Source organism: Callorhinchus milii, unplaced genomic scaffold (assembly GCF_018977255.1).
Source record: "Callorhinchus milii isolate IMCB2004 unplaced genomic scaffold, IMCB_Cmil_1.0 Scaffold1, whole genome shotgun sequence".
Lineage (NCBI taxonomy): Eukaryota > Metazoa > Chordata > Chondrichthyes > Chimaeriformes > Callorhinchidae > Callorhinchus > Callorhinchus milii.
In genome coordinates, this window is record NW_024704742.1 from 24654228 (window position 1) to 24680542 (window position 26315).

Here is a 26315-nt window from a genome sequence, read left to right on the forward strand (position 1 = left end):
AGGAGCAGTGCACAAGGAGGAATTTGAAGGAGAGAGGAGGGATGGTGGAGGTGCTCAAAAGAAGGGAAACAGCCAGAGGAATAGTGGGGTAGATTAAGAGAGATTTGGGAGATGAGGGCCACACGACTGCCGAGATGGTTGGGGTGGGGTGGGGGTGACGGAGTTGCCGGAGGGCGGCCAGGTTTCCATGAGCCCTACGATGTCAACTTGCTCATCTAGGATGGGGTGGTGGATGGTGAGGGCTTTGTTTGAGAGGGAGCGAAGTTTTGGAGGGTGATGCTGGTGGGGGCGCTGATGGGATTGGATGCTGGGGAGAGGGTGTTGCAGATTGTGGGGGGAGAGCAACTGTGGGATTTGAGGGGGGAGGAGAGTTGTGAAGGGTGGGAGTGAGGGAAGGGTTTGCCTTATAGGTGCGGGGGAGGGTTTTGCGTAATGAGTGGCTGCTCTGGGACAACCAACGATATGTGCCATGATAAGCTTTGAAATGGCATCCTGATGTGAAAGGCATGATAACAAATATAAGCATTATTATTATTTGTAGGAAAATAAAAGCAATATTTTCTTTTATTTCAGACACGTGTGAATGAGAACCATGAGAGGTGTCAGTGTGTGGACGCTGCTTGCTGCTGCATGTGTTTACCTGGACATTGCTCGCTCAGAGGCAGACACCTGTCAAAGATGTGACTCCAGCAACTTCTGTAACTGCTCTTCAATGAACTTAGTGACTATTCCACGTGTGTTGGAGAAAGTCTCAAGATTGAACCTCTCCTACAACTTCATAACGCACATCAAGGAAACTGATCTCACTAAGCATATTAAACTCAAAGTACTTATGCTACAATCAAATGAAATACAGTCTATTGATGACCAGGCATTTAAGAGCAACGTGGTCCTAGAATACCTTGATTTGTCCAATAACTCCTTGATCCAACTCTCACCAGCTTGGTTTCTGCATCTTTCCAAATTACAACACCTGGATCTTTCAGGGAATAAATACAGAAACCTGGGACCAGGCAGACTTTTCTCACATCTGGAAAGCCTCCGGTGGTTAAAAGTTGGAAACGCTTTCTTGTCTAATCTAAAGAAAGATGACTTTGAAGGAATTTCACATCTCGATGACTTTATTTTACTGGGAAACAAATTGGAATCATACGAGGACAGAAGTTTCAGTTCTTTCCAAAATGTAAGCCATGCCACTATGAATTTACATGACCCATTCCAAAAAAACCAGACCTTAGCTCAACGGATTATCTGGGATTTAGCACCAGCCACCACCCATGTTGAACTGAGAGACTTAGAATATCTGAGTTCCAGTGATACTCAATTATTTTCATTGCCAAATAATTCATCAGTGAAGAAATATACCTTCAGAAATAGTTCTCTGAGTGACAGTACAATATATGTTTTACTAAAAAATGGAAGAAACAGTGGAATATCTGAACTAGTTGCAGAAAATTGTGCATTTTCAGGAAGAGGAGAATGGCACAAAGTTAAAAATATGACATGTGAATCACTTATTTCACTGACAATCAGACATATATCCATAAAACAGTTTTATTTATTTTTTGATCTTTCGTTCCTTCATGGCTTGATATCCCATGTTAGAACAGCTAGGTTGACAAACTTGAACTTGTTCATGATGCCATGTGGTGTATCCAAAAGTTTTCAAAGATTGGAGTATCTTGATTTAAGGGAGAATTTGCTCACTGATTTAATGATGAAAGAAATGGTTTGTGAGAACTCCTGGTCTTCTCTGACGTACCTTATTCTGAGAAAGAATAAGTTGCATTCTCTCAAGAAAATTAGCCCGATTTTATCTAACATTACCCACCTGATGCACCTCGATTTAAGCCAGAATACATTAAGTGATGTTGATTTTTGTGTATGGTCAAAAACTCTTCAATTTCTAAACCTTTCAGGCAGTCAATTAAGTACTATATCACAGTGCATCCCTCCAAATATCGAGGTGTTGGATTTAAGCAACAATAACATAAGGACATTCACTACCCACCTTCCTTCTCTCAGAGAACTAAATGTGTCCAATAACAAGCTGATGTATTTACCAGGCGGTGGCTATCTACCAAACGTGAAGATTCTGATGATCAGTGGGAATAATCTCATCTCTATGTCCAGTGATGAAATCACGACATTCGATAAGTTGACAACATTGGATGCTGGAAAGAACCATTACATCTGTTCCTGTGAATTCTTGACCTATATAAACAAATACCTAACCCACTCAATACAACTGCTGAACTGGCCGGAAAACTACATTTGTGATTCACCTTTAGTTGTCAAGCGAATGATTGTGAAAAATACCAAGCGCTCTTTCTTTGACTGTCACACAACACTCTCTGTCACCTTGTCGTGTGTGGCTTTGTGTTTGCCAATAGCTATTGTGGGACTATTGTGCTACAAGTATCACGGGATCTGGTACATCCAAATGACCTGGGCGTGGCTCCAGGCAAAAAGGAAGCCAAAGAAAGTGAGGAATAATAATATTTTCTACGACGCATTTGTTTCTTACAGCGAGATGGATTCTGAGTGGGTGGAAAACTTCCTGCTGAGGGAATTAGAAAATACCCATCCACCACTGATACTCTGTCTTCATAAGCGCGATTTCATCCCAGGGAAGTGGATAATTGACAACATCATTGAGTCCATTGAGAAGAGCAGAAAGACCCTGTTTGTCTTGTCTCAACACTTTGTCCAAAGCGAGTGGTGCAAGTACGAGCTGGACTATTCTCATTTCCGTCTGTTTGATGAGAATAATGACACCGCCATTCTTGTTCTGTTGGAGCCAATCCCAAAGGAAACCATTCCTCAGCGATTCTGTAAGCTTAGGAAACTGATGAACACAAAAACCTATTTGGAATGGCCTGAGGATGAAGTAGAACAGCAAATCTTCTGGTTTAACTTAAAAGTAGCATTAAAAGGTGAGGAAAACATAAGAGGACATCAGTAAAAAAAAATCTTCAGTACTTCGGAGATGAGAAAAGACGTCTGGGTTTCAAATAATTTTGCAAGTGTGTCCATAGTGTTTGGAAATAGGAACTGGAGTGAATTTAAATGAATGTTGCATGAGGTACACCTCTATCACACATTGTTATAAACTCACCTGAGTTCCTAATATTCAGTCCCGTGGATTGGTATTAATGATAAGAAGGCATGAAACAAGAAATAACTATTTGAACCTTTAGGACCGCTGCCTCCTGAGACCAGGAACAACATCTCATCACTCTCTCTACCTGTTTCATCTGTTTATGGTCAATTCTGCAATAAACCTCCAATCAAGTGAGAATCCAGAATGTCTGCTCATCTTTACATTTCCACATTTCCACTTAATGTAGTCCATACACCACTGCTCCCTGGCTTGATGACTTCAGTCTTACTTGACTCTATAATCTAAAATCATGTAACAAGATAGATGTTTACCCACATCCAATTTTCATTGCTGACCACAAATGGCAAAGATGCATGAAAAAGCTCACAGAACACATGGAATCGTTAAAAAACTGTAGGCTCCACTTGTAATTATTGTGCCTTCAGTAATCTGCAAACGCCTATATCTACCCAATGGTATTTGACATTCTCCAGAGAAAACCTATCACTTTCTCTTTACTCTGAACTATTAAATGTATGCAGGTGCTTATCTAATGCAAGAAAAAGTGCACAGAATCTGAAATTTAGGAACTTGGACACAGGAAGGCAGAACTGTTTGACACAAAGTGCTAAGTATTTGCATAATAAATTTGCGCGCTAAGTCAGATGGACAATCTGCTTTTCTTGCTAACTTTTAAACCGGTTGACCACGATGTCACTGCAAAAATGCAATCTCTTCAAATTTCAAGCAACTAACAAATGTATATATATCTCCACATTAAAAAAATATGTTTTACATAGAGAAATGAGTTACTTATTTCAGTACAAAGCAGTATATTTGGTTTTCGTCTTACGAGCTGGAATTGTCCAATCTGCGGTCTGCAGGGTTCTGTCTGACAGATGGTTATCAAAATTCTGAGGGGTTTTAATAGTCAATGGGGAGAAATTATTCTCACTGGTTGGTTAATCAGTGGCCACAGGGCATCAATTCGAGTTTGTTACCAAAGAGCAAATGGAGAGGTTAGGTGAATTTTATTTGTACGCAGAGCAGTTAGGATATGGCTGGAGTGGAGCACTATTTGGAGCAGAATCCATATTAGCTTCAAAGGGAAGTAGGTAAATATCTAAGAAGAAGCAAACTACAGGGATATGAGGAAAGGGCAGGTAAATGGGACTGAAATAGTCAGCACAGACATGATGGGCTGAATGGCTCTCCCGCGTGCTGTAAATTTCTATGTAAATTTCATTGCTGTGCGCAATTGACTGGCAATTTGCCCACAAAATACACAGTAAATCCATTATTAAGGTTAAGCTTGAGCATATAAAATACATATTAGGTGGACCTAGTTTGTCAAGTTGCTTTGAAATTACCTTTAAATTAATTGTTGATGCAAGATACTGCACGGAATAAACAAATTCTAAATTGCACTGAATGATTCAGCGAACAAGTTTTCCAGTGCGAAAGTATTGATCTCCTTGGTGGTCTTACTGACTCGTGATTAATATTTAAAATGTCATCATATAATACGTAATATAACATTAATATAACATCTGCATAACTTTACAGAACAGATGTTTGAATCGTTAATAAAGACTTGGGTCGCTCAATTGTTTTGTGTTAAATCTGTACATACTCAAACCTCAGGTATTCACTGAAGTAACTTCCAAAGAAAAGTTCTGTTTCTGTTTAAGTCTCATTTTGTGTGAAAGGAATGTCTGTCTGCGCATTCAGGTCAGAAACAGTTTGAAGTCTTTCACATAATTAAGTTATATTTCGAAATCTATCAAAGATCAGGTCAATAACGAATCCTTTAAACATTTGCCATCAGAGAACAACTACTCCCATGTGTTTTACTTTAAAATTTGTCATTGTACTTTCTGGCAACATAAACCAAAGATGTTACCAATCTTCGTGCTACATCAGCAGAAGTCACATATAAAAACACTTTGAAAGGTCAAATGGGTGGTATTTTAGTTTAAAAGATGATTTTAGCATGGATTGTGCAAACTTTTGATGTTATTCAGAACAATACTTTTAGATACACCAAGATAGTACAAGACAACCTAATTTTGAGTTGCAAAGGGCAGGTTCACGACACACTAGGAAGTATTTCATTACTTAAAAGGTAATTAATGACTGGAACAGATTGCCATTTAAGTGGTTTTGGCCAGTTCACTGGACTTACTTAAAAAGCAGCTTGATGCTGCGATGGGAAAATGGTGTATTCTGAATATTCTGAAAGGATGAGAAGGGACCATTGCAAACTAATCTTCTGATTTGTAAGCTTGTATCTTTGTGCCTCCAGGAACACTGCACTTGACAGACTGCCTGTCAACTGTTAAATCTTGGCTGAGCCTTAGGTTAATAGTATTGATAGTAGATGTAAAGCAAATACTGAGCCAGAAAGTAAAGGAATTAAGGTGTCGGCAAAGATAGGCAGTCGTCAGAGTGATTTGAGTGTAGATTCAGATGTCTCGCAGTCTCAAACTAACTCTCAAGTAACAAGAATAAGTATAAGAATACATTGAGCCATCAAACGCACTCCTTCCACAGGCTGTAAACATTACTGCACCTACTTGTCTCCGTCAGAATTGCAGCTCGATTGCCAACAGTCCCACCCCAAGGAGCATCATTACCTTCAGTCCCAATTCTAAGCAAAACATCAAAGTCCTTTTTGAAGGAATTAATTAACAGTGCAGTCTTTTCTTACTTGAGGAAAAAAGAGAATTCAAATCCCTTTATAATAGTTTTATTTTAAAATCTGCCTAATGGTTTGGCGGTGGTGACATCATGAGCAGGGAACCTGCAAACTGGTTTGAGTGGAGACTGATGTCTGTTAGAAGTTGCCTTTACTGTTTGCATGGTATTGTTTCAGTCACTTACACCTAACAGGTAGCAGGAACTGTTAAAGGATGTTGTTGTCTGAAGGAGGCCTGATTTACATGAAAACTTATCGACTGTATGAATGTGTATTTTGTGAATGTCACAGTACACTAACTAGGGGATAAAACACAAGGTGTTTGAGCAGGCAGCAGAGTTGTACCTTGTGGGGGGCGGGGGGGGGGGGGGGGGTACTTATAACAAGCAAGTGGGTCAGCTTGCTTCTCTGCTCAAACCGTAAATGGCAGCATTATGACTCTGACTTAAGGCTTTGGAGTGTTGTCAAAAATATATGCTTGTTTCCATTAAGTAGTTTAAAGTTATTTCGAGAAGTGCGCATTTTAAATTTAATATAACCAGGATACTGGCTTAATCCTCCTGACTCGAGAAGCCCCGACTCTAATCACTGAAGCTTGGGTATAAAATTTCAAGCTCCGTGACAATGGCATGGCTCCATTCTTTATTAAAGGCTATTTACAGAACCTGCATTTGGAACTAAAAAAGTACTTTGTAAGTATAAAGTACAGTAAATGTATCTGGCAAAATAGTCTCAATTATGTGATAAGGTGCTATATCAAATGCAAGGATAATCATTATTATTACTGCCAGTGGTGGATAAAATAACGCTTTACAGCTTTTTAATTCAAAGACTAATTGAGCTACTTGCAGCCATTAATAAGATGGAGGGAAATACGTGTTTAGATAAATACAATGAATGCAAAAATATTATAAAAACAATATTTAATATCTAAATAGTAATTATAGATGGGTAAAAAGCCAAATCAGCACTGAAAGAATCATGTAATTCCGAATTTATGGATTATTTGCTACCAGTCTCGCTTCTAATAGAACTAAACCTGAAATGGAAAATCACAGACAAGGGGTGAAAATAGTAATCACATTTTATTTAAGTGGTTACAGTATGTATGCTTAAGATGAAATAGAAAAACCAGAAAGAAAATCACTGCAGAATATATGAATTTGGATGTTGTGGATATACAACATACTCAGTATTCTAATACTGCTTACAAATATGACAACCTAAAAATAATAATAAATTAACGTTGTGCATTATGCATTCTAGCATAAATTCTTAACACATTCGCTGTAAACAGTACAGAACCTGAAAGTTGGACGATTTCAACTTTTTTTAATAAGTTATGCATTTATACATTTTACAGTCAAGTTTGGCTTTAACATACTCACAATGGATGAATCAGAATTATAGCCAACAATGCATCATAAGTACAGAAAGGTAAACACGTCTGCCTTTGTCAACTCTGTTGCTGGGTGCTGATGTGAAAGGCATTATACAAATGTAATTTTTTTGTTGTTGCTGCATTCTCCTCTAATGATATAACATGGGACTTGTTCCACAAAACCCAGTGTCACTGCACAATCATTTTTTAAAAAATATTTTTTCAAATACTGCAGTTTAATATGTGACAACACAGACACAGTAAAAAGTGATTAATTTACAATCATGTTTCAGCTACCTAATACTAATTGCCATATTTTTAGAGTAAAGAGCTCATTTTGTTTATACAATATTAAGTACAGAATATACAGAAATTGTCTCTTTCCATTTATGACATATTGCTCAATTATACATTCAAATAATTTCTATGATTTACTCTAAACCCAATATGTAGTTAATGCCCTGAACCAGACCTATAATTACAGGCTGCCAGGCAACCAGGTATCGTAGCCAATCCAACAACTGGCCATACAAAACATGTGTGCGCTCCCATCTGTGAAGAAGTTAAGTAAAATACAGATTTGGAGTTTAATACAATTTTCTTTCAGTATATGAAAATAGAATTGTAAACTTGAGAAAGGAACAACACTGAAAGCAGAGCAATATCTCTGGAATTTCAATGTGTAGACGCGATGCATGGAATTCTCAGTTTGGTTTGGATACGCTTAAGCATGGTGATGGGTTTCCGCATGTGTCAGACACCCAGCCGACCAAAAAAAACCAATACATTTGCAAGAATGCATCATTCAATTGCAGTATTTAGCACTAAAAAAAATTCCTTTAAAAGAGGACAAAAAGTGGTACAACTCATACCTAATGTATACTGAGATTGATGATTAATTGCTCAAAAAACCCAATTTTAGACTGCATTCTTAGCATTAACCCAACACAAAATTATAATTGAATCTACAATAATTTATGCAGTTTAAAATAGGACACAAACTGTGGAACAAATATTTGAAAGTTGAATATTTTTCATCTGACATTGTAGAAATGTGGATTCCAGCACAATTCTAATCCAAACATAACATTTCTTGTCAAACTATATGTGCTTTTATCAGGTTTCAGCTGCACAGCACATTATAAAACAAGCTTTGCAGGGCATTAGAGATGATGTGCACCATCATTATGCCATGCAAAGAAAAAAAACACGTTAGTACATGACCAAATGCTGCTATTGTTTTGAAAAGAAAAACAAATTACTGTATTCCTAAATTTGCAGAATTTTGCAAATGTCATCTTAAGCACATTTAAAATCAGAACTCTGTTGACAGTCTCGAGTGAAAGGAATTCAATTTAAATTCTATTTGCGAACAAAACGTAAGATGAAATTTTTGTAGCATTAAAATAAGCTTGATAATCAAGTCGGCTGTACATAGTGAGAATTGTATTCCAATTATGTGCCTGAACCTGGAATTCTATAATTGCAAACTTTTACTGTTTAGCAACTCCTGTACCTAGAAACCTGCAGCTAATTTAGTTACAGAATGCATGATAAAATTTGAGAAGTGTTGTGATGTTTATCTCTGTGATATACTGCAATCTGGTATATAAGACTCTTGCAGATATCAGAGTGTATAGCAGAGCATTTAAGACACCTAATGCCCTATATATACTGCTGATCACTTCCAGTACCATTTGAAAACATTTTCAACTTCCAGAAAAATGAACATTAAAGGATACGGGTTACTGAGCATTCTCTTGAGGTCCACCTTCTCATTGCAGTACGGACAGGTCTGCTTTTTACCTACGATGCACCAGCCTCGAATGCAGAATTCATGAAATCTGCGCGGATCACGTTAAGGATATGATGCTCGTCTAGGGCAGTAACACAAGCGTTAAATAACTGTTTGCATTTATTCACTGGGTTGTTTGCAGTATAGCAGGAATGTAACAAGACAATGTTGAAAACAGCGTTAAAAACAGATGCTAAGAGGCAAAATTCTCACATTTTCATTATAAAATATAATATTCCACAATCTAATAATAAATACTTGCAATTACATATTACATTGTTCACTGTAACATAATGAATGTAGACAGGGAAAAGAAGCAGAATGGATAGCAAGCTGGCTACAAGACAGAAAACAGAGAGTAGGGATAAAAGGTAGCTTCTCAGACTGGCAGAGGGTGGGAAGTGGTTCTTCACAAGGATCGGTATTGGGATAACTGTTGTTCACAATTTACATTAATGATTTGGACTCGGGGATTGAAAGTACAATTTCAAAATTTGCGGACGACACCAATTGGGGAGTGTAGTTAATTCTGAGGTGCACTGCAACAAATTACAAAAAGACATTAATAAACTTGCTGAATGGGCATTTAATTGGCAAATAAATTTCAATTTAGATAAGTGTGAGGTGGTACATTTTGGTCGGAGAAATAAGGAGGTCACATACTGCCTGGAAAATAAGAATCTAAATGGGGTAGAGGAGCAAAGGGATCTAGGGGTACAGGTGCACAAATCGCTAAAAGTAGCGACACAGGTTAATAAGGCCATAAAGAAGCAAACCATTTCTAGAGGGATCTTTGCTTCCTGCAAAGCTTGAAATGAAGAACAGGGAAGTTATGCTAAACTTATATCGAACCTTGGTTAGACCACACTTGGTGTACTGTGTACAGTTCTGGTCCCCATATTATAGAAAGGATTTTGAGGCACTGGAGAAGGTGCAAAGGAAATTTACAAGGATGATACCAGTACTGCGATCAGGAAAGGTTGAACAAGCTTGAGCTCTTTTCTCTTGAAAAGAGGAGGGTAAAGGGTGACCCAATAGAGGTCTTTAAAATTATGAAAGGTTTTGATAGGGTAGACATAGGGAAGATGTTTCCACTTGTGGGGGAGACCAAAACCAAGGCCATAAATATAAAATAGTCACCAATACAACAAAAAATTTACATTTATAGAGCGCCTTTCACGTCGGGAGGACGTCCCAAAGCAGTGAACGGCACAAGCATGGGGGAGGGGTGGTTTAGGGAAGAGGGAAGGCAGAGAGGTGAGAGGGTGACCAAAGGCACGATCGAAGAGAAGGATCTTGAGACCGGCCTTGAGGGAGGCAAGGGAGGAAGCGAGGCGAAGGGACCGTGGGATGGAGTTCCAGAGTGTGGGGCAGAGAGGCTGAAAGCCCGGCCACCAATGGTAGAGCGGGTCGGACAGGAGACATGGAGTAGGCCGGAGCCTGATGAACGGAGGGAGTGGGCAGGTTGGTAGGAAGTCAGCAGGTCAGAAAGGTAGGAGGGGGCAAGGCCATGGATGGCCTTAAATGTGAGGACGAAGATCTTGAACTCGATCCTCTGGGGGATGGGGAGCCAGTGGAGTCGGGTGAGAGTGGGAGTGATGGAGTCACGGAGCCTGATGTGCGAGAGTACACGAGCTGTGGTGTTTTGGATGATCTGCAGCTTGTGAAGGGAAGAGTTGGGAAGGCCGATGAGGAGAGAGTTCCCGTAATTGAGCCTTGATGTGACAAATGCGTAGGTGAGGGTTTCAGCAGCCTGAGGGGTGAGGCAGTGGCGGAGTCTGGCAATATTGCAGAGGTGGTGGAAGGCACTGCTGGTCATGGCGCAGATGTGGGGGAGAAAGGACAGTTCAGGGTTAAACAAGACACCCGGGTTCGTGACTGGCTTAGTGAGGTCAAATAGGGAATAAGTCAAACAGGGAAGTCAGAAGAAACTTTTTTACCTAGAGAGTGGTGGGAATGCAAAACTTGCTGCCGCAAGGAGTGGTTGAGGCGAATGACATAGATGCATGTAAGGGAAAGCCAGATAAGTACGAGGGAGACAGGAACAGAAGGTTATGCTGATAGGCTTAATTGAGGAAGAACAGGAGGCTCATGTGGAGCATAAACCGGCCTTGAAGGAGGCAAGGGAGGAAGTGAGGCGAAGGGACCGTGGGAAGGAGTTCCAGAGTGTGGGGGCAGAGAGGCCAAAAGCCCAGCCACCGATGGTAGGGCGGGTCGGGCGGGAGACATGGAGCAGGCTGGAGCCCGCTGAACGGAGGGAGCGGGCAGGTTGGTAGGGAGTCAGCAGGTCAGAAAGGTAGGATGGCCTTAAAAATATAGACCAGTTGGACTGAATGGCCTGTTTCTGGACTGTATATTCTATGTAATTAAATGTAGTCTCCATCTACTTCACACAACCGGTTATTTTTAAGGCAAATGAGGGAGCTATTTTGCACCAACGTCCCACAAATTGAAATGAATGACCATTTAATTTGTATGAATGAATTTGGATGAGATTAGACTGAACTTTTTAAAATGTCCAACAGAACTGCAGATAGGACTTCCTAGCTATTTGTTTCAACCTCCAACAATGCGGAGTTCTCTCAGTACTGCACTGATAGACAGGCCAGATATGGGCTCAAATGTTTTTGCTGTGGGGGAAAAGTTGAACACCGAACCTTTTGACCCAATGAAAAGAGCTACAACTGAGCCAAACTGATGCAATAAAGTCCATTACTACTTCAAAAGGTGTAAAGTTGTATTTATATAATTATATACAAACATTGTTCAGTTGACAACCAGAACATGATGCTGAATTATGTATGTATTTTCTGAAATAAATTTTTATAGTGGAGTCATTCTGAACGGTGCAGTATTTTTTGGCCTACAAAATGAGCTATTTGCACAATTATGATAACTTCATAGCATATCAATGTGGAATTTTATCAAAGTACCAAATATTACTAGATGTTGAAGATTGTACCAAACTAACGCTCTTAAAACCCACAGCTTCCCTGTCATTCGTGCTTGAGTAAGGGAATATTTCACCATTGCTCAGCCAGCTATTAGATACACCAAGTGACAGCAGGTTAGGATTCTGTTTGGAAGGATGAGTCAGAAAAAGAAATATGCAGAACTGTTCAAAATGAACACTGCACAATTTCCATTTGTGTTGGAAAGTACCAAGTTAAATTTACTTGAATGATATTTCACAACTTAAAACTCGTGCATTAATTGAGGACAATAATGGCAATTGTACAGCAAAATGACTGAAGCTTCTATACTCATAGCATTTTACAGCTCTTTGGGAGAATACATGTAACAAAAATGTTGGCCTTAAAACAATTGTGTTACACTCTACAATTGACAAAATCTGTGAAAGTTGGAATGATTATGAAGTGCTCATGAAATTTATGTCCCCCAAGAGATAATCAGGAGTGGGTAATTCTACAGCACCACCACTGTGAACTGTCCAGTACTACAACAGTTTGCAAAGTGCAAATAAAGCCTGGTTTATCCCTTCAGAAGTGATGCCTCATTTCTCGAGTGGAACGATGTGGGGCGTGAAGCCTGATTTATTATCCCGCTTCCCTCTCTCTAACCAGTCAGGCTATAATGTTTAATGTTTCAAGAGACTTTTTAAAACTTTGCGACCATGTACCTCAAACACAATTCGCCACGATTTTCACAGTGCAGTATAAACTAGCGTAGAATAAACGAGGTAATAAAAATGATTTAGTATAAGTGTTGTATAAACTAGGTAATAAAAGTTATGGTCACAAAACTTGAACCTTAGAATGCAATGGTGATAAAAATTAATCAAGGGGTCAGCAACAAACCCAAAGCAGAACTGAAAGGATACAAATGATTACAGGAGAGTTGGTAGGTATCTTCTATAATTCCTTCTTCATCAACGTCCACAAATATTTTTTGACCGCATACTGCACAGATGTCACAGGAAAGATTTCTGGAAGGCATACTACCAAAATTATAGAACTGTGAAAAGAAGTACGCAAAAAAATTAGTGATTTGTTGATGAAAGTATGGGCTTTGTTTCAGACAAAATAAACGTTGTTTAGTGTACAAACATTACTTACTCCAATAGTGGACGCCATGTAGTCAGAACAAATCTCTGCAAAGTCTCTTCCCATAACCCCATAGTACAAGCCATAGAAAAGCAAAATTACACCAAAATCCATCGAATCTTCTGTCTTTATTCTGGATTAAGGAAAAGGTCATTTCAGATTAGTTAAAAATGGTCAATTTCACACAGTCAGGTCGAACAGCCAGTTTATAAAACAAGATTGGAATTTAGAGTGTGAATTATAATGTTGCTCTAAATCTCTTTATCACTGCGCAATAAACAGCTTAAATTTGGTCCCTGGCATACATTCAATACATCTTTTGAAACTGTCATGATGGAGCATCATTGCAGCTGTAATTGCTAAGATTATTTGATGTTATTTAATGCTTCTTACAGATCTATAGAACAAACTATTCATTCTGAAGTTTAAACATGGAAAGTGTACTTGGTACATGGAGTTTAATATTACTTTTGTGGGCCACAAACACACAAAACAGAGAATTAACTATAAACCACATCAAAAAAGTATCTGCTACAAGTATATCGCATTGTAATGCGTGTGAAAATAAATGTTAAAAAGTGTTACAATCTGTAACAAGTTTGGGCATTGAGATTTATTCAAAATAAGCCCCAATAAGTGAATGTGGTTAAATTCTGTGGTTGAAACAATATAAACAAAGTTCACTCACTATCAAAGAGCAAGTTAAACATTGAGTCAACATGTAATCTGCAAAAATATCATACCTGAAGAACAAATTGAAGCCAAACATTGTAAACATTACTGCTAGATATCCGATGATGCCTACTGCATAACTTAGTTTGTAGATAAGAAGGAACCATTTGTAGACCATTCTGAAGATTTAATTAAAATGAAATATTTAGTATACATGCATATCGCAATGAAAAAGAAGCATTAATATTGCAATGGTTTAACACAGTTTCAGCCCGTGAAGACTTGTAAATGGTTAGAACCCACACAATGTTGTAATAATCTTGAGGCAATTACAGAATCTAGTCTATGAAGTTAGGAACAGTGGTATGCAACAAGTGGTAATTTGGTCAATGGTAACACAAACCAGATGTGTGCCAATACTATAATTTTTTTCTCCATCTCTCCAAATTCATCCAGCAGTGCTGATCCAGTGATTCCCCACTCAAGTTGCTTATTGTTCATGTCTGGACCAAAAATATTCACAAGCAACCATGTTGAGGGGGAAAGATAATGCACAATCTTATTTCAATCAATCCATCATATACATACATGCACTTTTTGCAGGGATCACTAGAGAGCATAAGCAGGGACACTGGATTACTTCTGTCCTCACCAGCTATTGCTGTTTAAGTTGCTCAAACAATGGTTCTGCTTTAGATCAGCAAACAGACTAGTAATTGATCCTGAGATTTTATGATCTTTATGCTCAGTAGCACACACTGCAATGCCTTACCAATTGAACTATAAAGGAGATTATGGTTGTTGATGTGGTCTTCTTACATTAGTGCAGCTATTGAAATATGTCTAGCATTTCAAGTATTATATACATGAAAAACGTGCAATTTAAAATAAAATGGAAAATAACACAAATCCAAATTAAAAGGGAGATCATTTCTGGCTTCTTGATTTAGTGAAGCACTTTTTTAAAAAAAAATTGTGTCATTGGACAAATGGGATATACAGACTCTTTGAGAGGGCTATTTCAAAATCAACGGTCAAAGTCCAATGAAATAAAATAATAATCCTTGCATTTGATTCATTTGAAACATAGGATTCCTGAATCAAGATCTTTTGAATAACCAAGGTTATAGGCAAGTTGTCTGATAAAACAAGGGTTGTAATTGTAAGTGTCAAGTATCCTATTTATGTGTGCTGATTCACTACATCTCTGACACTAGAACTCTTCACTCCTCCTTCTCATATTATTTTATCTTTCAGGATTCATTACAGTTTACTGAATAATCTTGCATTAATGAATGCACAAGTTAAACCATGATCCTTATGCAATTTGCTGGACAGTGCACTTTCTGAATGTTTTTTTGCAAGTGACAGAAAAACCTTCTTAAAAAATTTAACAAGTTAGCAACCATATAGTCTGGCGAAGAAGCTTATAGAAAATTATACAATTGCACACTCAACGGAAGTCAGAAACCAGGGCAGAGATTACTGATACAGAATAATAAAACTGTTTCAAATCCACTAATTATAAAATGATTTGTTATCTTGCCATCTTGTTGCATCTTCCTGTCACATTAAATAATTTAGATTTTTACTTAAGAGGGTTCTAAATTTCCAAAGTTACATCAGATCCTTGGTTTAGTAGAACATAAGTGAATATACATTAGGAAGAATTTTGACAAAATGTATGAAATAACTGGTTATGTTTTATGCCTCAACTAGATTAATACAATTTACACTTATAAAGCACCTTTCAGGATGGGAGGATTAAGCAAACAAGCTTCCATAACAGGGACTGTTCTATCTCATTAGCATAAACTGTGAAACTGTGATCACACTAAAGTTATAATAACAATCCTTGCATTTGATACAGCATACGTACATCCAAAAAGACGTCTCAAAGAGCTTCACAGGATTTTACTGTAAAGTGTACTGTTTGTGTATTTGTAGGCAAACGCAGCAGCCAATTTTTGCACAGCAATGTCCCACAAACAACCATGACCAATTTTTAATCTGGGAGATTGTTGATCAGGACACTGGGAGGAGGAGGAACTCCCTTCTCTTTTCAAGTAGTGCCAAAGTGCTTGAGATATCCTTTGATGTGAAAGGCGCTGTATAAATTGTATTGTATGGAATCTTTATTGTGCACTTGCACAGGCAGCTGGGATCCTCGGTTTAATGTCTCATCTGAAGGATACCATCCCAGACAATGCAGTGCTCCCTTAACACTGCCTGTAGCATGTAAGTTCAAAGTCCCTACATGGGGCTTGAACCCACACCTTCTGACTCACAGGAAAGAGTACTACCAACTGAGCATGGTTCTATGGATATGACAATGTAAGTAGGCAGAGAATGAAAGAAGCCGCCTAGAAAATGTTTATGCCCATGCGTGGGGGGAACAGATCCAGTTGAAGTGGCATATTTGATGTTACTTTCACACAGAAACAAGTGGTACATTGTAATATTAATAATTCTTACATTTGATATAACGCCTTATTACATAATCGAGGCATCGCAAAGCACTTCACAGGAAATACTGTAAAACGGTTTGACTGTGTATTTCATGGGCGAAAAGCGGCTGCCTATTGCGAATAGCAATGTGCCATAAACAGCATCGAGTGAGTGACCAATTTTATTTGGGGGATTTGTTGGCCAGGACACCAGGAGAAATTCCCTTCTCTTTTCAAATACTGCTGTGGAATCTTTAACGTACAGAGCAAACCAACTACGGTACTGTGAAAAGTAAAACATAAATGTGAGATTATTCAATGATGGATTAAAAAATTCATTGAATGTGTAGTAAAATGGTACGAGTCCATTATTTATAAAATTATTTATCTTTTCTGTTGTAATTCATATCCGAAGAGCGCAACATGTCTTCTCCATGGTATATTAGTCATAAAACAATCAAAATTAACAAGGCAAATACAAAAAAAGGTGGGAATATGGATATTCATTTTATTCCTGAAAAATACATACCGTGGTGTTCTTCCAGAGAGGGGTTTACGGGTAGCTCTGAAGATGATATAACTGGTAATAACAGAGAACATCCCCCATGTGGAGAGAAAGCGCCACCAGTAAAGTTTTACTGTGAAATATAAAGGAACAATCCACATCTGGAGCAGGGTGACCAGCTGTTGACGAAAATGCACAAGCCCGCTATGAACCTTTAGAAGCCTACAGCAGAATTTCTACAAAATTTACCCGCATAGCATAGAACAATAAATACCCAGTTTTTAATAACGCTGCATAGGTTTATTCTATCATTTTTATGTATTGTGGCTTGAGATAACATTTAAAAATGAATGCTAATTGTTTTTAAAAGGTCAAGATTCTTAAAAATACAATCCATTTATTTAAATGTGAATACACACAATTAATTTACTGGATTAACATCACATAAGCACTGTATAAATACAAACTTTAACTACAAAGAAAAAGTTAAATTTGCTGCATTTGCTTTTAATCATTTTACTACAATTGAATCAAATTTTGAAGAACTCAGAAAAACACATTATCACCACAGAAACTATTAATATTACTATTCTAAAGATTGCTCTTTGGAATCTTGTCCATTCAATGAAGGCATCCAATAAATCAAAAATTATTTACTAACCACTGAGAAAATAGAACTCACTGAGTACTTTGAATTTAAATGTTTTGCCTGGGTCAGAAGAAGGATACCATTTTAACACATTGTCAGTTTACTTCCTGATCAGGTTCACTTGGACAAGTATTGTACATGTTTTGTACAGAGTTAATTGTGGCCTATAGTCTGATGTGGCTTCTGATATGAAAACATTTAACATTTATAGTGTCCCCTGATAAAAACAGTAGTTTGTCTGGTAATTACTTTCAATCCACGAAAGTGGGGAATGTGCTAAAAATATTACCACAACTTTATTTCAACTATTTTAAGAGAAGCAATGTAGTGATTTTGAGAATTCTCGTAAACAAAATATGCTGCAGAGGAATGGTTATAAATGTTTCTGGAGCAATTGCTGAGCCGAATGTCGTGGTGCACTGTGCAAAATTCAGTAGTCCACTGATACACCAGGACATAGTTTAGCATCTGTACTCTGTTAATACCACTGGTGCTGGTACAGTCGACATCTGGATATAGAAAAACACATCATCTACTTTATTGTTTAATGGCACCATTAGCATCTGGATTATATTAGCACAAACTTTACTTATCCATACATCATATCCCATGGAATTTCCTGACAAATCAGACTGCTGCCCAAAGGCTAAATGTTTTTCTCATTAAAAAGGCTTAAATGAGCTAAGCAGGACCTAGACCTCAAGTAAATCCTAAAGTGGGGGTCTAAATAATTAGAAGGCAGCGGGACATTTAATTTATCACTAACGATTTTTGGTATTGCTTGTCTTGGCAAAGGACATTCATAACGTTGACCTAACGTACAGTATAACGTACAGACACAACTAACAAATACTATTCACCTTTTTCTTTTAATAGTTTCAGGTTAACCTTCACTCTAAACAGGCATATGTGAAATGTTCTGATACAAACTACGGGTTAAACAAGGGGAAATGGAGCCTTACTACCAATCATATTCTCATTTTGCACCAATATATTTCAAATTAGGTAACAAGGGTTCATCAAATGCTATACAATTATAACGTTAATATTTTCCAAATTTTCTCTGACCCTTTAAATTAAGTTTTTTTCTTGTCTTAACAGTTGTACAATTCAAATCAAGCAACACTCAAGTTTATTTTACAATTTACAGTGCCCGAGAGCAAAGTCTGCACTCTACCAAGTCGCACACAGTTTGCCTCTGGCCACACAATTTTACTACCGAACAACTTTGCAATAATTCTTATGTTAAATGACAGCAATTATTGCTATCCAGAAAGACCAAAAACAAGATAGTGTTTCTCCCAATTAATGAAAGTTATTAAAAATGGGGCAATATATGAAAACCATTATGCCACACTAGCACATACTGAATCTTTGACAAAATATACTGCCCAATAACAGCTGCCATCTTGGATTCATTATAGTGGAACTGAAATCCGAGCAGCCAAACAGCACATAAATTAAAATGCATATTTCACACCATTGTTACAGCTTTCAAATCTAGTGGCAGCTGCACAAAACTTGAATCTCAAAAATGCTGCTTACTAAGGCGCAATTTTATTAAAAGCCACTGGTGCTGACAACTATAGAGAAAAGCAGATAATTGGGAATAAACTGAGTTCAGAATGCAAACAAGTTCGAATCTAAAATGGGGAGAGACCCTATTTGACCCAATACTCTTGTGCTAGTTCCTCAATGGAACCATGTACTCAAATCCCATACCCCTTTAATATTACATCTACTCAAGTGATTATCCAATTTCCTTTCAAATTCTATTATGAACACAGCTTTAACATTTTAGTTATTTATCCCCAAATCCTTAGCTATCTTTTGTGTAACTTAAAAGGACACACACCATTTAGTTTTCTTCCTCCATTCCTTGTTAACCAGTTTGGCCTTGGCAATAGTGTTTTACGGACTTCATAATGTTTCAATTGAAAGTACACACCATGAGGCGGAGGTCTTCCCTGCTGATTGTTTTTCTTTGCCTCACAGGCAGGCAGAGAGCGAAATCCATCACATTGGCCGTGTTAGCCCCACAGCAGACATAGTGAAAGCCATACGCTACCCAAAAGCCACACAAGACTATCGTCAAAAGAAAGTTCCAAACTTGAACTTGGGTTTTATACAAACAGCAGATGAAATGATGAAAAAAAGCAAAGAAAGACAGAATTTTTTTTAAAAGCATCAATTTTAAATAAAGTGAAAGTTTCGCATGAACTCTGGGTTATTTACTGCTTTCCATAATGCAAGCAGTATTATCATTACATATAAGGTCAAAAATATAATGGTCTCAATGTACTGTCTGAATTGGAATTCTATTTTCAAAAACTAGCTGCCTAAGGAGGGCACATTCAAACTCTAGTAAGCTTTTAGGTAAAAGAGTCCTTGCATACATACATTTATTGACTCATTAGCATAGATTATTTGGAAAGACATTAGTATTATGGGAAAAAGATTCCAAAGCAAAAAGTTTCTTCATAATTCACAATTCCTGCTATAACAGTGATTATTTCTGCAATTTAAAGAATGTTTTTTACTTGTTAGTAAAGTACTGGCTCCCCATCCCCCAGAGGATTGATTTCAAGATCCTCATCCTCACCTACAAGGCCATTCACGGCCTCGCTCCCTCCTACCTCTCCAACCTACTATCCCCCTACCTACCTGCCCGTACCCTCCGTTCCTCTGGCTCCGGTCTGCTCCACGTCCCCCGCCCCAACCGCCCTACTATCGGTGGTCGGGCCTTCAGCCTCTCAGCCCCGAGGCTCTGGAACTCTATCCCCCAGTGCCTTCGCCACCTCCTCCCTTTCCTCCTTCAAGGCCGGTCTCAAAACCTTTCTCTTTGACCGTGCCTTCAGCTCCCCTCTCGACTCTCTTCCTCCTCCTCGCTCCCTCCCTTCCCTCCCCTCACCCTGACCATTTCCCCCTCCTCTCTCCCTTCCTTCCCTTCCCTCACCCTGACCATTTCCCCCTGCTCGGGTCATGACCCAACTCTGCAGCGCCTTGGGACGTCCTCCTGACGTGAAAGGCGCTCTATAAATGGAATCTTGTTGTTGTTGTTGTTGTTGTTTCCCTCATAGTTACAGTGGTTTGATCATAAGATAACATAAAAATGCCCCCCATTAGATTTTGGACAACTTATTCAGATTCATAAGTTAAAATTATTAAGCAAAGCTACATTTTTAATTATACGTGCATTACGGTAGGTATACTTTGGGTTTTAATTCTATTTGCCGTGATTAAGGTGAGGGAAATATCACTTTTTCGCTTTAAAGACCCAACATTAGCCCTCAGTGCTGCCACAAGGTATAAATGTATAATAATAAATCTCACTCTGCTTTCATTAAACTCAACCTCAGTAGACCATTTCATGCTGCACTAGTGTGACAATTACCATTTCCCACATCTATCAAGCTACGGCCCATAACGAGGTATCAATTTGTGTTGAATAGAAAATATTTCACTTCAAGAAAAAACATAGAATTTCATAGATTTGAAGCCTTAAAATAGTAGAGCGATGGCAAGATTAAAAATATACAAACTCACATTATATGATCTACCATGGCGCTGCTTCCACTGGACTAGTACAATCTGAGCTATTACCAGGGTGGCAATAAGAATTAGCACCATCTCCGCATGCATAGCCTCGTGCCCACGGTGTTTTGCATGTATCTTGGCATGTTGTAACCTGTGAAAATGACAATTGTAAAACAAACGGTTGTGTATTGAAACAAGCTTCTAAAGTGAAGAAAGTGTTGAGGAGTACAGTAAAACTCGCATACATCTTCACTTTATAAAGCGTATAATCACCTAAGTCGTACATGCACCCGAGTCCCATTCAGTTCCCCATCAAACTGCTTAAATTTCTTTGCACTAGTCGTATTTTATAAGCAAATCATCTCCATTCCCCTATTCTCCAATACTCCTGCACTGACTAGTTGCATTGGATTGCATTGAATCTCGGAAACATAGTCTTGACCCATTAATTAATCCATTAATTTGCGTAGAATTCCCTTCCCCCGACACACACCTTCCTGTTCAATGCAGGCTCTATTTTACCTCCACCCAATTCCTTGTAAACGACATTTACTATATTTACACTTGTTTAGTTAGTCCAGATTACGTTTCAGTGTTTGCATGTGGACCATATTCAACATAGTCTTTCTTATCACCCACAGGTGAATCACTTCAAAAGATGCTGTATGATGCTTTTAACCTTCAAAAAAAAAAGAAGTTCCTTTCTCTAATGTGTTCCCCGCATTTTCTCCTGTAAAATGTATTTTTTTTGTACAGCTTTTTCTGCCTCGCCTAGATTTTGTTGGTCTCTGGCAAAGTTTGCACAGTGCGTGTTTCTGTTGCCTTCTATTGTGGATTGGAGTTTAAGACATTTTCAGCAGGCGAAACGGGAAGGAATTTAAAGACTCGACGTCAAGATATTTCTGTTCTTTCTCGCTTCGCGTATGAATGAGATACACAGGCAATCGAGGGAACCGAAGAGAAGACTGGGGAAGTGGTAGAATCTAACAGCAAAAGCTATAAAACCCACAGAGATTGTACATGGTGTCCCTGTATTCTCCCTGTGCGCTGTGCACTCATTCTGTCTCCATCCTTAATTCCATGTTGCTGTCTCTTCCAACAGTCAGATGTCAAGTGCTGTCAGTCACTAAGTGCTGGTCTGTCTCCCTCCCCGCTCGGGCTCCTGCTCACTTTCTAAAGTGGAGTCCTGCAGCTCAGTGGTGAGAGCACTCGCCTCGCAAGCGAGAGACCTGGGTTTGATTCCTAGTAGGGCGAAACTTTGGGTAAGCTTTCTTACTCCACACGCCTGATAATAATGCCTCAAGAAAAAAACAATAATAATTTAGTCACTCAATCCATGACTGTTTGTGGGACACTGCTGTGCGCAATTGGCTGCCGTGTTTCGCCCACAAATACGCAGTCAATTCACTTTACAGTATATTCTGTGAAGCGCTTTGAGACGTCTCAAAGACTTGAAAAGCGCTGCATCAAATGCAAGGATTATTATTATTATTATTATTATCACCGCATGTGCCGGCTGCAGGGACGAAGTACAACTTGTACATTTACCAGATGCATCTGGAGATATTTTTGTCACAAAGCTCTCAGAGATGACAAAGTTACAATATTTTACTTCCACTTAAATTTCTAAATTACTAACATAAGATATGTAAGCTGCTTCTTGTTCATCCTATTGTTTTTAATTTTCCTTTTTAAGACTTTTACTTTCTCCCACCCAAAAGAATCTGTCCAAATCACTATCTTGAGTATACCAAAGTTTCCATATCCTTGGCTATCTTTTATTACATGTTCCACATACAAGTGGATGTTGGCCATTACACACAGAAGGGGGGCTGAAAATTACTTCTATGCACTCGACTGATCATCTGATCTACTTCCCTCTCCTGTTACCAGAAAACAAATAACTTTGCAGCGGTTAACCTGCTGTCTCTCACAACACATGTCCAATTACATTTAGATTTACCAAGACAGCAGACCAAGAGGTCACATGTTTAGGATTGCAAAAAGCAATTTCAGGGCAGACACCATAAGGTATTTTTTTTACCCTAAAGGTAATGACTAGAACAGGTTGCCAGAAAGGGTGATCGAGGTCAGGACAAGAAAACTGCGTTGATGTTGTGATGAGAGGACAATGCAGCAGCTGTTCTGGAAGAATAACCACTTGCGATAATAAATTGCATTGGGAGGATGTCCCATGGCGCTGGATAAGATTTAATGAGCAGAGGGACCTTCTTCATTCGAATGTCGTGACATTTCTGTTTAGGTTTATGCAATCTAAACAGAATCCTAAACTGCAATCCTAAATTCAACACTGAGTACACCTACAACAACAACAACAACAACAAGATTCCATTTATAAAGCGCCTTTCATGTCAGGAGGACGTCCCAAGGCGCTGCACAGTTGGGTCATGACCCGAGCAGGGGGAAATGGTCAGGGTGAGGGGAGGGAAGGGAGGGAGCGAGGAGGGGGAAATGGTCAGGGTGAGGGGAGGGAAGGGAGGGAGCGAGGAGGAGGAAGAGAGTCGAGAGGGGAGCTGAAGGCACGGTCAAAGAGAAAGGTTTTGAGACCGGCCTTGAAGGAGGAGAGGGAGGAAGCGGCGAAGGCACTGGGGATGGAGTTCCAGAGCCTCGGGGCTGAGAGGCTGAAGGCCCGGCCACCGATGGTAGGGCGGTTGGGGCGGGGGATGTGGAGCAGACCGGAGCCGGAGGAACGGAGGGTACGGGCAGGTAGGTAGGGGGATAGTAGGTCAGAGAGGTAGGAGGGAGCGAGGCCGTGAATGGCCTTGTAGGTGAGGATGAGGATCTTGAAATCAATCCTCTGGGGGATGGGGAGCCAGTGGAGGCGAGCGAGGGTGGGTGTGATGTGGTCCCGAAGCCTGGTGCGGGACAGTACACGAGCTGCAGAGTTCTGAATGACCTGCAGCTTGTGGAGGGAGGTGGCGGGAAGGCCGGCGAGGAGAGAGTTCCCATAGTCCAGCCTTGAGGTGACAAAGGCGTGGACCAGGGTTTCAGCAGCGTGTATTGGGCAAATTAGATATTTCTGTTAGGTACCTTTACAGGTTTCCATTGCACATTCAATCTCATTCATTCTCCCACTTGCCCACTCGAGTATGCATCCTATCACAGAGGAATATACCAAATACTATATGCAACACAGAGAACATCTGTGATATCATTGTTATGAATGGTGCAACTTGCACTAATCAAGGCCCGTCAATCCAGAAACTAATTTTCACTAACCATGAATAGCAAAGAGGACTTCGATTCCCTTTCCCAGCTAAGGAGAAAGAAATTGCCTTTTCAAAGCACCTTTTTAGGTTGAAACATCTCAAAAGGATTTATTAATGATGTCAAGTGTGGTGACTATCTGTTGTAGGCAAACAAAACAGCGATTTTGTGCATCAGAATTTCCTTAACCTTAGTCCCCAAAGAGCCACGAAACAAAATAATCATCTTCAAGCTTATTAGCCAAGATGCAGAGATAAACTGCTTTCCTTTCTGAATAGTGTCCTTGGTTCCTCAATATCCAACTGAACAAGCAGGCGGGACTTTGGTTTAATATCTTATTCGAAAGACAACAAAGCCTGACAATACAGTACTCCCCCAAAAGATTATGGAGTCAGCCTATGTTACGAGCTCAGTTCTTCAAATGGTACTTGAACCCACAACTATCTCCCTCAAGAAACAAGATTGCATTCAGAGACATATTTTAATTAAAAATGTAAGAGTCTCTTTTTACTTCCTCTCATGAGAGGCTTAATGAATAGACAGTGTCATGGATATTTTCGAATAACTAAGACCACCATAATATTTCTGGAAAGAAACAACACAGGAGTAGGAAATAAGCACTGTAATTTTTGGGATTAACTCTTCTAAAACTACAATTTAATGGAAGTTTTTTTAAAGCAATCAGGTGTATCAGGTTTCTTTTAGAAGTAGAATTTTTTTATAAGTGGCGACAAATAATGAAATTCTACTATTATTTTCTATTGCTTAACATTGACTAGACTGTAAAGCTTTACAGTCTTCACATGATATGGGCTTCCATACTAATAAAAACACTTTACTACACAATAAACCCAGAGTGGAAATGGCTGTATACTGCAGACATTGCACGGCTTACCTCCATTGGTCGTCTTCTGAAGGGAGTTTTAAAAGGTCAATCTAAGGGAAAAAATAAAGCCATTTGAAAATGTGATCTCAATACAGTAGATCCCCATTATGATTGGTAGTTAGGGTCTATAAAATTCCCTCCAGCCTGCATGAAGTCCTGTGGGTGGCAACCTAATAACCCAGTCAGTGGTTGATAAACTAAAATGGTCATCAGGTTACCATTGTGCATGTACAGCTGGCATTTTGTAATACCAATGGAGTCTGTGATAAGTATATTGTGATAACTAAACGCTAGGATCAACATACCACCTTATAAGTGACCCAGTGTTACAACAGAACTCCACTGTAGTTATCTATAGTTCATCAGTGTAGAATGTAGATATATTGCCATGGAAAATGATATTTGTTGGCATGTATTCGCACAAGAGAAATTGATCAAATAACTCAAGGCCAAGGCTACAAATTATTATATGTATCACCTTACAATTGTCCGCATTAAACTTCATTTGACATTCATTTACCCAATCAACTAATCTCTCTCTGTCTCTCTGAAATGGCAAATAAATAATCTTCTAACCCAAATAAACTTCCATCGATGAAAATCGTTGTTGCAAGACGAAAATTGAGAAAAAAATTTAAAACAGCTAATAGTGTTACAAAGAGCATGCTGTGGTGTCAAAGGTGAGCAATGGGGAGAAGGCGGTTGAAAAGCTTGTAGTGAGCGTGATTCACCAACACGTTTTACTGAGGCAGCAGAGAAGGTCTGTGACTAATTCTTGGTTTGCAGGACTAACGGGTGAATGACAAAATCATGTGCTTGAACTAATTTGAAGCATGAGGAACAAGTCTACGATCGATTCAGTGGAGAAGCTGGTATGTCCTTAGTCAATGCAAGAATCAAAAATGGTTCTATAAAAATGCAAGTTGTTGTTGTTAACAAGTGGTCGAGATCAAAGATTGCTGTATTCATGACTTTATAGAGGCAATAAATGTGAAAAAATATGACGACAGTCCATTGCTTGTTTTGTGTCCATTGATTTTTTTAATAAAAATCAAAAAAATTGAAAGTAATTGTCAATATTATCCGATAATTAATAAAAAATGATTTCCACCAACCCAGTCTATACAGTACCTCTTGCCCCGATGCTTAAGGGAACTTAAAATATATTTTGTTTGATAAGACACTTTATTTCATACAGAATATACATCCTGAATGGTTAGTGGGATATCAAATAGGTTCAAAATTGTAAATCTATTTAGCTATAGAGCTAAATATGGAAAAGCATTTTCCATTACCCAATGAGATATTTGTAGCCAAAAAAATCATATTGGGCCAGAAAAGACAGTTCTT

General features: G+C 38.8%; 2 protein-coding genes across 3 annotated transcripts; one reads left to right on the forward strand and one right to left on the reverse strand.

The window, feature by feature from the left end:
- The first annotated feature begins 576 nt into the window (after nucleotides 1–576).
- Nucleotides 577–3904, forward strand: LOC103185476 (toll-like receptor 2). The gene has a single exon (XM_007903987.2). The coding sequence runs from the start codon at nucleotides 584–586 to the stop codon at nucleotides 2963–2965; it is 2382 nt and encodes a 793-aa protein (XP_007902178.1). The 5' UTR covers nucleotides 577–583; the 3' UTR covers nucleotides 2966–3904.
- Nucleotides 3905–6867: 2963 nt separating this feature from the next.
- On the reverse strand, nucleotides 6868–25015 carry LOC103185478 (RING finger protein 175; the record flags this gene model as incomplete). 2 transcript variants are annotated; one of them, XM_007903988.1, is given in 8 exon segments in its annotated part: nucleotides 6868–7734; nucleotides 8925–9026; nucleotides 12819–12952; nucleotides 13054–13174; nucleotides 13785–13892; nucleotides 16690–16844; nucleotides 20861–21002; nucleotides 24975–25015. In XM_007903988.1, coding segments are annotated over 8 exon segments (924 nt in total), but the record flags the coding sequence as incomplete, so codon positions are not given.
- Nucleotides 25016–26315: the final 1300 nt, after the last annotated feature.

Coding starts and splice junctions, on each gene's coding strand:
- LOC103185476 (XM_007903987.2), top strand. CDS start 584: ATGAGAACCATGAGAGGTGTCAGTGTGTGGACGCTGCTTGCTGCTGCA.